Source organism: Larus michahellis, chromosome 2 (genome assembly GCF_964199755.1).
Source record: "Larus michahellis chromosome 2, bLarMic1.1, whole genome shotgun sequence".
Lineage (NCBI taxonomy): Eukaryota > Metazoa > Chordata > Aves > Charadriiformes > Laridae > Larus > Larus michahellis.
In genome coordinates, this window is record NC_133897.1 from 150,183,602 (window position 1) to 150,198,179 (window position 14,578).

General features: G+C 39.9%; 1 protein-coding gene across 3 annotated transcripts in view; it reads right to left on the minus strand.

The window, feature by feature from the left end:
* Positions 1-6,232: 6,232 nt before the first annotated feature.
* Positions 6,233-14,578, minus strand: part of NUDCD1 (NudC domain containing 1) — a 54,732-nt gene continuing 46,386 nt past the window's right edge. For all 3 annotated transcript variants that reach the window (XM_074577686.1, XM_074577689.1, XM_074577687.1), the window contains exons 9-10: positions 12,716-12,875; positions 6,233-9,282 (exon numbers count right to left, since the gene is read on the minus strand). In XM_074577686.1, the coding sequence (XP_074433787.1) occupies positions 8,990-9,282; positions 12,716-12,875 (453 nt within the window). In that variant the 3' untranslated portion in view covers positions 6,233-8,989. The remainder of the gene's footprint in view (positions 9,283-12,715; positions 12,876-14,578) is intronic.

Genomic DNA, 14,578 nt, shown 5'->3' on the forward strand with positions numbered 1-14,578 from the left:
TGCTGTGGTCGCAGGAACTCTAACCCACGCCACAGCTAAAGGCACAGAAGTTTCCTTCATTAAAATCGAGAAGGAAGGGAGAGCTGGCCCGGAAAGGACATGAAAGCAACGTGCTTCAGCCATGGTTCAGCTAAACCATGTAAGGACCAGACCTACCATGCTACCCTTAAACTCATCTTCTAACAACTCCTCAAACCCATCCTCAACATAATTTAGCCTGCCCCCTCTGCCAATGGAAACACGTTTAGAGTTTACCTGTGTACGTAGACGGGGAAATCCTCCAATGGGCAATTCCACAACCTCCTATGGGCTGTTCAGGCTCAGAAAGAGACGCCTTCCTGAAGGCCAGGAGGGCTCAGCTTTGCCATAAACCACACAAGGCAGAGGACCACAGCATAGTGGTGGTTGAGGAGCGTGGTTTTAACCCAGCACACGAGAGTTTCCTCTAACCGAGTGGCAGGGGCACCAAGGGCTGAGCGTGACCTGGCAGATGAGAAGGAAAACTGGGGCCGTGCCATCCCGTACCAGTGCCATCCCGTACCAGTGCCATCCTGTACCAGTGCCATCCCAAAGCCAGCACCCCACAGCGGAGGGGCCGGGGCTGCAGACAGGAAGGCACCGCTGCCGCTTTGCTAATAGCAAAGTATGAGGAACCATGTACCCCAGAGTAGTTGCTTAGGGGGACATGAGAGATGGAAAGAATGCGCTTTGGCCTGCCCGCTTTATTGTGTATTTTATATTTCAAACCCTTCTGCATTGCAGAGGAGCATCCTGTGCGTATGGGCACAGCTGGCCGTCACTGGTACGAATACATTATTGTTTCAGCTTCACACGGTCAGAATCTCTGCAGAGCTGTAAAGCAGCGTGGGCTGCGTTCTGCAAGTTGCTTCTTCGTAGGCTTTAATCTTGCTCAGGAGTGACAAGGGTTGCCAAGCTCAAGAAGCATCCAGCAGTGGCAGGATTTAAGCAGCTGTGCTCCCTTTGCACTGGCAGGCTGCTTTTAACAGCATGCTTTTAAAGCACCATGAAGTACTCGCTGCTCCTCTCTGGCCTGGCTGACTTCGACCACTGCCGCTACTTAGGAGGCAAAGCTCCACTTTCTTAGTCGGTAGCGCTCCAGAGTTGCAAAGTGAACTGGTTTTTATAGGTTTCAAGAAATTTAGTTCATATAATAAAGACTGAGTAACCAACTGAAAATGAAATACTAATGAGAAGTGCTAATTATCTCCAGATCTGAATTAATGCTCTCTTACGCTTACCTACAGGCCTGTGAATAATTCCACTAGAAAACCTGAGTTATGGGAATTCATAAATTGTAAACATTAATCAACTCAAAGTCAAAAGCACATAAACAATTTGTCACAGTAAAAATCGCATTTGGTATAGAAACGTATCTCCAAGGGCCTACTTCGTGCTCTTTCCTTGTAAGGTACATACTGCAGTCAGATAGCAAGTTAACTTATTGCTGCTCTCATAGAAGACAGAGATTTGTGGCGTTAGATAACTGAGTAAGAGCACTGAAATCTGCGTAGACACACGAGATTGTTCACACAGTGAAATGCTGTGGTACCCACCCCACAGCTCCCTTTGTCTGGGCACCTGTACCTTCCAGTACGTCATGGAGCTCAAAGACTGTAGCTATGTAAACAGACGTGAGGGGGGATCTCATCAATGCTTATAAATGCTTAAAGGGTGGGTGTCAGGAGGATGGGGCCAGGCTCTTTTCAGTGGTGCCCGGGGACAGGACAAGAGGTAACGGGCACAAACTTGAGCATAGGAAGTTCCACCTAAACATGAGGAGGAACTTCTTTACTTTGAGGGTGGCAGAGCACTGGCACAGGCTGCCCAGAGAGGTGGTGGAGTCTCCAACTCTGGAGACATTCAAAACCCGCCTGGACGTGTTCCTGTGCCACCTGCTCTGGGTGACCCTGCTCTGGCAGGGGGGTTGGACTAGATGATCTCCAGAGGTCCCTTCCAACCCCTACCATTCTGTGATTCTGTGAACCTATTAAAAATAAGCTGGCTTGACTTTTTTTGCACTTCCCAATGGAATAGCGAGCAGTTCAAGCAACTTGCAGGCTAATTTTTCTCTGAAACACAGACTGAGTCGGTGACAGGTACACTGATGTCCCCACGGCACTAAGACACACCAGGTTCAAACTTTGAGGATATTGCACCCGTTTTTTAAAGCACAGGACAAAGATTTCTAAGAACAGAGAGAAAAAGGTTATTGATGTACTTCCCAGAAAAAACAGTAAAACAATAAAGCAGCCCGGATTTTAGGGTTTTTTTACTTTCATATGAAAAGGCAGATTTTATCACGTCACATTGGATCCAAAGAGGTTCAGAACTGTACTGCAAAGAGCAGACAATACTTTTTTATTTAAATATCTTGTTAGCCATTATGCTTGTGAATTTTTCAGACAGTAGCAAACACCTGGAGCTACATCAAGCAGGAAACAGCACAAAAGTATTAACGCTGACCACACCAGCATCCAGCCCATCCCGCTGGTGACTTACCTTTGCCAAATGTGTATGAAATGGGAAGAGAGGAAGTCGTGATCACACGCGTGTTCTCTTTGTAATCGATCCAACTGCTTTGAATGGAGTATTGCATCTATTTCTAGGAGATTTTAAAAGGTAACCTGTGTATATTTTATCTCGCCTAAGCAAGCTTATTCTGTGGAGGTTCCTATGCTTTTTACTCTTTTTAGAATCTAACATTGCAACTCAAGAAAAAGTCTTGACAGCACCAGTTTTTATTTCTGTTTAGATGGTCATCAGCTCTTCATCAAATCAAGAGCCAGTCTTCCTGGTCTCTTGAAGATTAGATGTATCCATCTTGTGCCTCACGCTCATATTTTAGATACTCCATGTGCAAGTCTAATTCAGTTATTCAGGAAATTCCAATAAATTGTTTAACCTTAAATTAGGATGAGGTACTCTATATTTATTAGAGGGGACACATGGAACAGGCAGAATGAAGAGCTTCAAAGAGAAAAATCATTAAAAGCCAATCAGGAGCAATTTCAGTGATAAAGTGACTGAATTAGTATTCAGTGGATCTTGTTTCTTTTCCCACTAAACCTCACTTGTTTTGATAAAAATAAATGCTTATTACTCCTGCATCATTTCTTCCAATGAGGCATCTGCTCAATACTTGGCCTCCGAGCTCTTTAAGTTTGGGTATAATGCAATACTGAGGCACCATATATTTAATCCTCAGCAGAGGAAAATCTCCCCAGGATTCATAACTGATGTTTTCACACAAAGCAGTTATCATGACATTACAACACATTTATGCCAGACTTACAGGTGTTTGCACTTTGATGTGGGACAACATGCACAGGAAAACTTGTCGCAAAAATCAGCAGAAAAGGCGAACCAAAAATCTAATACACAGTCCAAGGAGACTCTCAATTAATAATCAAGATTTCTTCCCATTCAAGAAATTATTCCCAAGTGTAAATCCATGTTTTAGCATACAGCAAAATATTTCTAGTTAAGGTCAGACTGCTGGCTTCCCAACAGGCAAACTCATGAACAGCCAATGCGTTTTTGGAAAAGCTTCAGGTTAATGAGGAACCCACTGTCAGTATCCTCTGCTGTTGGCAACATCAAGAGATTCTCCCCTCCTGAACCCACCCCATGTTCCCCAACGCTTTAAGGCAGTACGAATACATACGCGTGTGTGCAAATATAGATGTAGCGCAAAATAAAAACGTATAAAAACACAGCTGTTGCACATTCAGAATGCAAGTAATGCATTAACAAAAGCTAGTGGATAATGTATTTTCATTATAGCGTAATGAAAGTGACACTCTAAAATGATTCATTTTTTAAACTTGAGTTTCTCGCATTGTCCTTGACAATTCCTTGTGCAATTTAACTAGATTGCAAAACCACACTGGAATGTTTTATATAGGATGCGATGCCTACAGCATTAGATCAGTAAAGATTATGACAAGTATGTTCCAGGCCTACATCTGAACTTGTTAATTCTATCTATCACCAGATTTTAATCGATACCCAGCTATTACATCATGGTAAGCATCTTTTTTAAAAGGAAAAAAAAATCAGAAGTAGCTTAAATCTTTTCTAAAGAAAACAAAAAAACCTCAGCAGATAGCCTCCAAGCAAAATAGTACTAAACCTTGAAGTTATTGCAGTAGTCTTGACCAAAAGACTTGGTTGATAGTTTTTCTACCTCAAAGCCTGCACCCAAGTTATCTTTTGACCTTGCTGATCTTTATCCATAGCACAAACGCAGATGTCTTGCCTGGGGAGGAGGGGAAACAAATCTCCCCAGATTTTCAGAAAGCAGTTACGAATGACATGTAGGAATGGCTGCACGTAACTCTAACCCAAACTGCTGCAGCAGTTTGTAAAATCAATCCTAGCAGTCAAGGTGCAGTCGTTAGTACCTGAATCCTATTTGTGTATACAAGACCACAGTCCTTTTGTGACTTCAACTCAGTTTTGTGTCTGCCTTACCCAGCAAGAAGATGGAATAACATGAAAAATCTCGGACCACTGACTCCATTATCAGGGAGGTGACCACGCACATCTTACTCTCCCACAGAACAAGGAAAATCTTGAAATAAGAATCAGAAGTTGGCAATTGCCACTGTGATTATAACAATTTGATTCATTAGCAAGTGGTGACATGTAAGTTTGGAGTATTAACAGTTTAACTCAAAAAACCCAAACCTACCTAAAGTATTTTATGTGGCAGAATCAGACAGCAATAAAAATCGTTATTACATGCTAAAGTGTGATTGACTGCAGGCTTCATATTCATCTAATCTGCATAATGAGAATAGAAAATACAAATTGACAGAAGGCAAGGAAATTCCAAAGTTATAGCGGTAATAACATGCATTATTAAAACAAAGTACCTCACACTGAAATAAAATATAAGCTTCGATATTATCTGTTACTCTGACAGGGTCTGCTCCCCTAATGAAGAACCACTCTTTGACACAGGACACACGTACAGACCAAATCCTTTCTCTCTCCTTCACTCTCCTGCAGAGAAGCAGCCCTGGGCTGAGGTAGGGGCAGAGGAAGGATGCGCAGATTTCTCCACCTAGAAGGGTTTGTCTAGATCATATGGGCCTTGTACACAACAAAGACACAGGATGACAGGATGCAATGTCATAGGATCATAGAGTAGTTTGGATTGGAAGGGACTTAAAGGTCATTTAGTTCAACCATCCATTCAACCAGGGACATTGTCAGCTATATCAGGTTGCTCAGAGCCTCATCCAACCTGACCTGGAACGTTTCCAGGGATGGTGCATCTACCACTTCTCTGGCGAACCTGTTATCTATATCTATACCTTTTATGTAGTCAAAGTCTACTCTCTTTCAGTTTAAAACCATTACCCCTTGTCCTATCGCAACAGGCCCTGATAAAAAGTCTGTCCTCATCTTTCCTGTAGGCCCCCTTTAAGTACTGGAAGGCTGCTAGAAGGTGTCCCAAGAGCCTTCTCTTCTCCAGGCTGAAACAACCCCAACTCTCTCCACCTGTCTTCACAGGAGAGGTGCTCCAGCCCTCTCATCATCTTCGTGGCCACTCCTCTGTATCCACGTCTTTCCTGTGCTGAGGGCCCCACAGCTGGACGCACTACTCCAGGTGGGGTCTCAGGAGGGCAGAGCAGAGGGGCAGAATCACCCCTCCACCTGCTGGCCACACTTCTTTTGATGCAGCCCAGGATATGGTTGGTCTTCTGGGCTGTGAGCACACATTATTGGCTCATGTCCAGCTTTTCATCCACCTGTACTCCCAAGTCCTTCTCCTCAGGGCTGCTCTCAATCCCTTCATCCCCCAGCCTGTATTGATACCAGGGGTTGCCCCACGTCAGATACAGGACCCTGCACTTGGCCTTGTTGAACCTTATGAGGTTCACATGGGCCCAGTGTGCACTTTTAGACAAGAACACACCTGAATACGTATCAACCCCCTCTGCACATTTGAATGTTGGCAGACATGGGACATGAAAAAAAACCTCTACAGGGGTTTTCACAGAAATGAACAGGAACTGCAATAGCGCATGACTTGGCAACAGACGTAACCTTGCAGTGCAGACACCCACCAGCACTGCTCCCTAACAGAAAGCTCCTTAACACAATAAGTTTTATTTTAAGGAATTTCTTGTTTCTATTTTTCTATTTTGTTTCAGTACCATAGGAAGGATGCAGGTTTGAAATGAACATAAATCCTTTAAAATAATTTTAAAACCCCTTTATTTATAAATTTAACATTTTTTCCATTTATTTAAACTTGTAGAATAATACATGATACATTCCAAATATGCAGCCAAGGAAAACATTGAAAAAATATTAGAAATAAATAACGGCAGCTTGTAATAGCCAAGTATTTTCTCAGGAATTCTGTAAACAGGTTGCGATTGAGACCTCTCAGGAAGTACTGTGTCTTAAAATCTAAGATTTCGAGAATTAAAATCCTAGAAAAACTGAAGTATGGTTCTCAGAAAACCACCTCTCTTAAATATCCACATTCTATACCTTGTATAAGGCTACATTAATACGCTAAACAAAAAAAGCCTTAAAATTAAGTGAACACAGAAATGGAAATGCTAACAGTAAGTGCCTCCCTGTGGCTTGCAGCCATTTAATTATAGGAGCTTGCTGTGCAACAGCATGTAACGTTCCTCAAGGCAACAAATTTTTTAAATAATACAATGTCCTTAACTCTCATAGAAAGCAAAATAAGAGAGAGACTATCATTTGACATATCCTTTCTGAGAACACCATGACTGCAAATAGAGTAACACAGAAAAAGGGATGAACCTCTTCCCCGTGTTGAGTTGTTCCCAGGAGCAAACACAAGAACTCTTGAAACAGACATTTGGGCAGAAATGTGAGTTTTAGGCGTTACATATCATAACACAGGCTCTGAAAAGGTAACCGTTTTACATGACTTTTTTTCCTCTGTTGTAGGAGACAGCAGAAGTACATTCCCAGATATCTAACCCACAGCAAGGAGAATTTGACAAAGAACAGCCGAAATTCTCATCCGTACCGAAGCATCCTGCAACTGACCTGAGGTGCCAAAAGCATGTTGCCCATGAATCCTTCACTCCTTCTCCATTCCTCCATTCCCCAAACATCCCGTGTTCTGAACTCTGTGTTCCCAGTGGTTATATCTCAGGTTACTAAGTAATACTCATATAAGTTTCAAAGCACGCACTTTATGCTGCAAAGTAATCAACTACATAAAATCTTTTCTAAAGGACCTCTCCACGAATTCTACCACCTTGTTTGACATTATTGCCCAGCAATGACCATTTAGATACAAACCAGTCATGAAACAGTAATAAATTCACTCAGCCTTTCTTAAAAACATTTTGAAAACAGTTTTTAAAAAAATAGAATAAGAAAGGAAGGTTTGCAAATCAAGTCTGTTTTAACTTACCCAGGTATGAGGAAAAACTTTTCAATAGTGGATATACAATATAATACTGCTGTAAGGATGAGGAAAATCAGGTTCCTTGAAAGGCTACTGAACTTGAAGGGTTTTCTGCAAGTCGCAACTGCTTGTCTCCCTCTTAAATTCTCATATATTATTTAATCATTTCACCAATAGAAGTCTGGAGAATTTACAGTGGGGTTAAAACAATCACAACTGAGAAACTCTTAGTCCATAAGAAAGGAACACTTATTTTTCTCTCAATACATCCTTACAGAGGTCTGAAATAATACTGGAAGAGATGCAAACTATTAGGCCACTTGTATTTGTGCCTGTCTTGGTAATTTGTGTCTCTCTCAGTACTTCGGTACCACAAATCACAGCAGCTTTCCTGCCAGTACGCAATACATTGATTAGGCATTCTTTGCTATGGAGTTCTGAGAAAACTATGAAAAAAAACCCAACCCAGAGTGGAGCTGTCACAACTGACCCTCTTGTGGTTTAACTGTATTGACAATGTCAACTTATAATAAGAAACAAAAATCTTCAGATACTTTTCAACAAAATTAACCATGCCAGTTTGTTAAACAGAAGCATCCTTGGGGCCTGCGTACAGTTACATTGCGTATACCGCATTTGGACTTGAATGGACAGAATGGTTAACCAGTGACACAGTATTTACAGCGGTATCTGAGGCAGAAGCAGCACTTCTGAGCCCCCCATCTCAGCTTACAATACAGGTGCTTTTCTGTTTGCCATTTTCTAATTGTAAATTAGTCACTTGAGATGAAGCACAAATGTCAAGTGAAAATGACACAACTGAGAGTATAACCAGATCTTGACTAATACCATTCAATATGTAATCACCAGCTGTACCCTTACTTTGCTTCAAGAAAAAGCTACTAAAAGCTATCCTAGCGTCTCCTAAAATGTGAACAGATTTCACTGCAGGCATGAATAAGTCCCAAATCAATCCTCTAAAATCTGCATACACAATGAAATTATCCCACTTGAATTAATTACCTGTATAAGAAACATAACGCTTCATTCCTTCCATTCACATTTCACTCAAACTACTGAATATTGAAATATTATATCATTTTTTGGGTTAACAGTATTTGAATTTGGGATTATTTTTTTCCTTATGATACACACTACTTTGCTTGTAACTCAAGGCTTTATGTTCTTTATCTGACTACTTTCATAGGTAAAGTAGCATTTAAAAACAGAAGCGAATTCTCAAAACTCGGAAGTATGGCAAACACAGTCATTTGGAAAAAAATATGCATAAATCTATTCACCTATGCAATACCAGCCTCTGACAATTGCTTTCAGAAAGCTGTTAAAGACATTTTCCTATAGCTCTGAAAAAGCCTACTTCAGTGACAGCAAAGTTGAAATATTTTCTTACAAATTCTAATGAAAAATTTTAATTCCCCTTTAAAATATCTCCTTTTTAAGTTTCAGCAAATTGTACTGAACTTCTCAGATCATTTACCTAGCCAGTTCTTTAACAAATTGTTAACACAAGCTACAGCAGAATATACTCGATAATTAATTTCCAGGGTTCACCTTTATTAAAAACAAGGTTTTTGTTGTGAGAACAAATAATCTCTCACTTGTAGCTTGAAAGCCTAAGATAGGATCATTGGCTTCCAGGGTTGCTACCAGCTGCTTAGCAACCTGTCCCACTTGTCTTCCTTCCTTCCTGTTGTAGAGAACTGTGGACAGAGGAGTCGGCTGACGATAGATGAAAACTCGTCGCAAGCACTCACAAAGAGCAGCGTAGGAGTAATCTGGAGCACAAGCCATGAACTTCTTGTCTTGCTTTGACGCTTGGACATAACCTGCATAACCCGAAAACATGCAGAAGGCAGAAGTTATATATTGGTTTCAACAGCACTTCAACTGGCTTAGACAAAATGAAGCTTAGCTTAAAAAATAATATGCAATTAGTAACAAAAAAAGAACAAAGGAGATACATGTTTTTATTAAATAAGCCAATAGTTTTTGGAGGTGTGCATTAATCAACTTAATATCAATATACAATTCTTCTGTGCATCTTCCTAACTGGTGTTTTTGATGCACATGTAGGTATAGCTTATTATCATAGGGTAGAGGTCAAAGTCCAAAGGTCTGGCTGGGATGGAGTTAATTTTCTTCACAGCAGACCATAAAGTTCTGTGTTTTGAATTTGTGACTAAAACAGTGTTGATACCACACAAGTGTTCTGGCTGTGGCTGAGCAGTCCTTGCACACTGTCTTGGCTTTCTCTTTTTCCAGCTTCACACACACACTCCTCCCACCCCCCGCAGCAGACTGGGGGTGCACAAAAAGTTGGGAGAGGACACAACCGGGACAGCTGACCCAAACTGACTAAAGAGATGGTCCATGCCATATAATGTCATGCTGAGAAATAAAAAGAGCGGAGCGGGCGGCTGGGGAAGGTAGCCATTGCTCAGAGACTGGTTGGTCTACCTGCGGGAGGTGGTGAATGACTGTCTTTGCATCACTTGTTTCTTTGTGTTTTTTCATTCCTTTTTTCTTCCTCCTTGCTCCTTTTATTAAATTACCTTAATCTCAACCCATGGGCTTTCTTGCTTTTGCTCTTCCTATTCTCTCCCCCGTCCCACTGGGAGAATGGGAATGGGAAGAGGAAGCAGTTGTGTAGTGCTTAGGTGCCCACCAGGGCTAACTCAAAACAGTAGCATCCCACGTTAACAGTGCATCTTCATGCCTTGAGGGTGTTTTGGTTAGCCTCAAGACTTCTAAATTTACAAATGCTTGCTACTGTCCTCAAAACATGGTCTCCGTTCAAAGCCAGCTTGACAATTTTCACCACAAAACAATTAATAAATATATAGATAGGCTATCAACTGACATGATTGTTCTTCTGGGAAATATTAGGATAGCCAGAAAAACTTTCCAAGTGTAAATCCATTAATTTAATATATTTAAACACTGACACTAACAATAAAAGCAAGATTTATGCATAGGCTTGCACGTAAAAGATGCCTTTGAGCCAGGGGACTTGTACTTAAATAGGTTTTCCCAGAAAGAAAAATCGTAGGCTATATATTTAAAAAACAAAACAAAACAAAACAAAACAAACAAAACCACAATTAAAAATGTTACTGTCCTCTACCTTTCTGGCTTATAGGTACAACACTGTAAGGAGCAGGGGATTTATATAGCAAAACATACCCAGACTAACGAATAGTCAGTGAAAAATAGAGGCTTCTTCAGTAAACTGTGGTAAGAATGGGCAAGATCACACACTGCTCCCTCAACCAGCAGCACATCATTAGAAGTTAGCAGCCAAAGGTCTATTCAAGACCAACTGCCTTTTGTTCAACTGAAAGTTGTTAGGACAGATATATGGAACAAAAAATTTGGTCCCTTCAGTTTCCCTTTGGTTCTTTCCTAAGTTTCAGTTCAAGACCTGAACTTAAAAAACATTAGTTGTTCAATCATAATCTTTGTATAGCTTCTTAAAAACTAATTCCAAAAATTGAAGCAGAGGAAGAAGAAAATAGGGCTACTACCGTTGCTTTGGTCAATGTAATGAATACTGTAGGTTTTGGAAAACTAGCCTTTTGATCTAGAAAATAATGATTTTTACCACTAGCTCTTGCAAAGTACTTCTAAATTTGGTTGTAGATAAAAAAGCCAATAACTTACATCATCTCTGGCACATAAAAGGTGAACTAGATCAGTAAAGAAGTGTAAACTTCAATATAATATGGTGAAATGATAGTACAATAAAGTAGAGTAACAATGTTGTTTTTTATCACCATAGGTACAAAAAGCTCAGATATCATAATTTCCTTCCTGTTATTTTCAAAACAATAGAAACACATTCTTAAAACAGTACTACAAAGTCAGCATAGAAACTTGAAACCAATAGTAATTTAAAAAAACATCTTAATCCTTGTCATCTGCTTTTTTCCCCAGCATAATGAAATTTGAGATGACTAAACAAAGAACAAATTGTGAAATTAATATCTTTTGTTAGAGGACTTTGTTAAGACGCTTACAGCTTAATTTGATCTTAAATTAAAATAACAGGCTATTAAAAAAATCATTCATATTAAAAAACTAAATAAATTGCAAAAACTCAGAACAAAAACAATTATGTGTTATGGTAACCTATGTGAGCTCTATAAAACAGCTAACATCTTCCCTCTCATTTTGGACCCAGAGTGGTGTGGTCAGACAACTGTATTTGGGAGATGGAGGGAGGGAATAAACTGTCACACTCCTGGCATTATTGAAGGAGTGGGTCTAGGGAACACCTACAGAACATGAAGAGTATAGTTGTCACAGCAGAAGTAAATTCTGGAACAGATTAATTTTAATGAAAATTGATTCATCTGTTTCTTACTTGATAGGTACAATACCAGGCTACGTGGATCAGCCCATTTGATCTGATACAGCAATTCTTACGCTTGTATCCATATTTTTCAAAGTACTTTCTGATTCTGAGCTTTAGGATTCTGCTTCCAACAGTGACTAAAACCAATTTCTTAGTCCAAAGTACATGAATGCAGCAATAACTAACGATTCTTCACAATCACATTTTCTACTTTTCTGTCAGCCTATCATTTCAGAAGAGTCTGGGGGTTCCTGAGCCAGAGCTGGTGCAGTTAGGCTCTTGATTTGATTTTTTGTGTGGCAATGATTTATTTTATTTTTTTTCAAATTCATGAAAACTTTCCATGTCCACAAAGTTTTAAGGCACAGAGTTCCGTAGCTTAAATGCACATATGCGAAGTATTTCTTTTAGCTTCTTTTGAACCTACTACGTACCAGCATCATTTGATGCTCCTAGCTCTTATGTATAGGAGCTCTAGCTCTTATAACAGAAGAACCACTTGTGTGACAATGAGATAGGAAAATTCTAAAGGTCACTTATTTAAAATATCTTACCGTAAGCGTATATACATCTAGACGTCATCAGTGACCTGCAGCTGCTTCCCTGATGATTTCTGTGTGAGTGTTAAGATGCTGATTGTGCTTTTAAGCCTTTAACTCTAGTTCACTTATCCAAGGCACTCTCCTTTTTACCGTGCAGTACTGTGTTTGCATCCTGTATATGGTCTGAAAAGGTTTATTTTCCGACGAAGGCATAAACATTTTATTTCTTGCATTCTAATATTTCTAAAATTGTACCTTTCAACTGAAATATAATTAAGCGAAATATCAATAGAAGCCATACTAAAAGTATTCAGGTAGAAAAGGCTCAGATAGAGGAGTCCAACACAAAAGTTAATTTCCTACCTAAAGCATTAAAAGTTGCGATGTGTTCCCACATGTTCTCTGGTTGGTCAGAGTGGGGCTGCCAGAGAAGAGCGTCAACATCATGCCTCAAGCAAAAGCACGGCATTTCCCTGGGATCCACAACAACTGAGAAAAGGTACTGGTTGCTTCCAAGATTAATCTGAAAACAAAACAAATACAAAATACTGATTTAAAACATAAATAGCAAATTCTGTCACACATACTGACGAAGTCAAATGATCAACAGCTTAACATTTGTTAGTTGACAAAATGTTTGAATACATCATGCTGCATCCCACTGATCAACAGTTCAATACTCTACAGGTAGCTAACACATTTCAAGCAGATGCAATTAAGTTTGTTGGGATAATATTTAGGGAAACATTATGTCCACTAAACAAGCAAATGGGAATATGTGTTTTGTGTAGAAATAATTTTCTAGGACAGAGAATCCTAACCTATAACTTCAGATATTAGGAAAAGATTCTCTTTAGGTAATCACATCTGGTCTTCTGCAGTGCCAACAGGAAAGGAAATACTGTCCCTCTGCAGTAAAAGTTGGTAAGCACTGGAACAAGGATTAGTTAGAATACTAAAATTATGAAATGTCAACAATTTTTCATTTACTCACTATAATTACTAAATTTCAGATTAGCAGACTCTTCATCAGATATGTCTACATCACCAAAAAACATTCAATAACCACTTCTGTTCACCAGGAATGATCAATTACATAAGAAAGACAAGACAGGCATATCCTGCTACCTGAATAAACAACAGTAAGAAAACACTAAAAAAACATGTATTTGAGTTTGCTACGTGAAGCCTTCTAAAGGATGTTAACAGAAATGCTTTTAATGTAGCATTATGACTAACAAATGCTCAAAGAGGAAAGAACAATCTGTTCCGTTAAGGTCTATCAAGAAAGAACACTCCAGAATTCCTGTTTGTACTCAGAGTTGATCTACATTGTTTATGTTACCAGATGAACAAATACATTTGACCTATTTTTTATATCCAGAAGCTGTCTGCAATGGCAACACACAGGATTACACCCTAATACATGGTATGACATATTACTCCTCTGTGAGCATTTCAGAGGCTGACATTTGTTGACTAATCATTCTCAAATAGTTGTTAACACGTTGTATTACGTGTATTGTGTCAATAACTATGAACTGCAAGCCTGTTATACTATTGCTGTACAAATGTCACAGGATGGGGTCTCTTGTCTTGAAGACCTTAATTTAATCTTAACATGAGATCCAGTGGAGAGAAATAACCATTATTGAGACCCAGAAATTTGTTTACTCAAGATTATACAGTCTACGGCAGAACTAATATAATTATTTCAGCTGATTAAGTTCAAGTCTAATGCCTCAACTTCAAAACAGCCTTCTATTACTATGCCATTCAACGGGCATACAAATTCTTCAGTTATATTAAAACTACAAAAGAAGTGATGTAATCCTCAGTCTCCATTAGAGGCATCTGCAATCATGAAATGAGGATTACTAATTTTCTAAGCAACAAAAAATCACAGAATTGTATGGGTTGGAAGGGACCTTTGGGGATCACCTAGTCCAACCCCTGCAGCTGCAGCTTCCTTCAAGGCACATCCATCTGCTGTGGTGTGGGGTCCTCCACAGCATGCAGCATGGACATCTGCTCCACCGTGGTCCTCCATGGGCTGCAGGGGAATAACCTGCCTTACCATGGTCTTCACAGGCTGCAGGGGAATCTCTGCTCTGGCACCTGGATCACCTCCTCCTTCTTCTCCGACCTTGGTGTTTGCAGGGCTGTTTCTCACGCTTTTCTCACTGCTCTCACTGTTGCTGCATTTTTTACCCTTTCTTACAGATT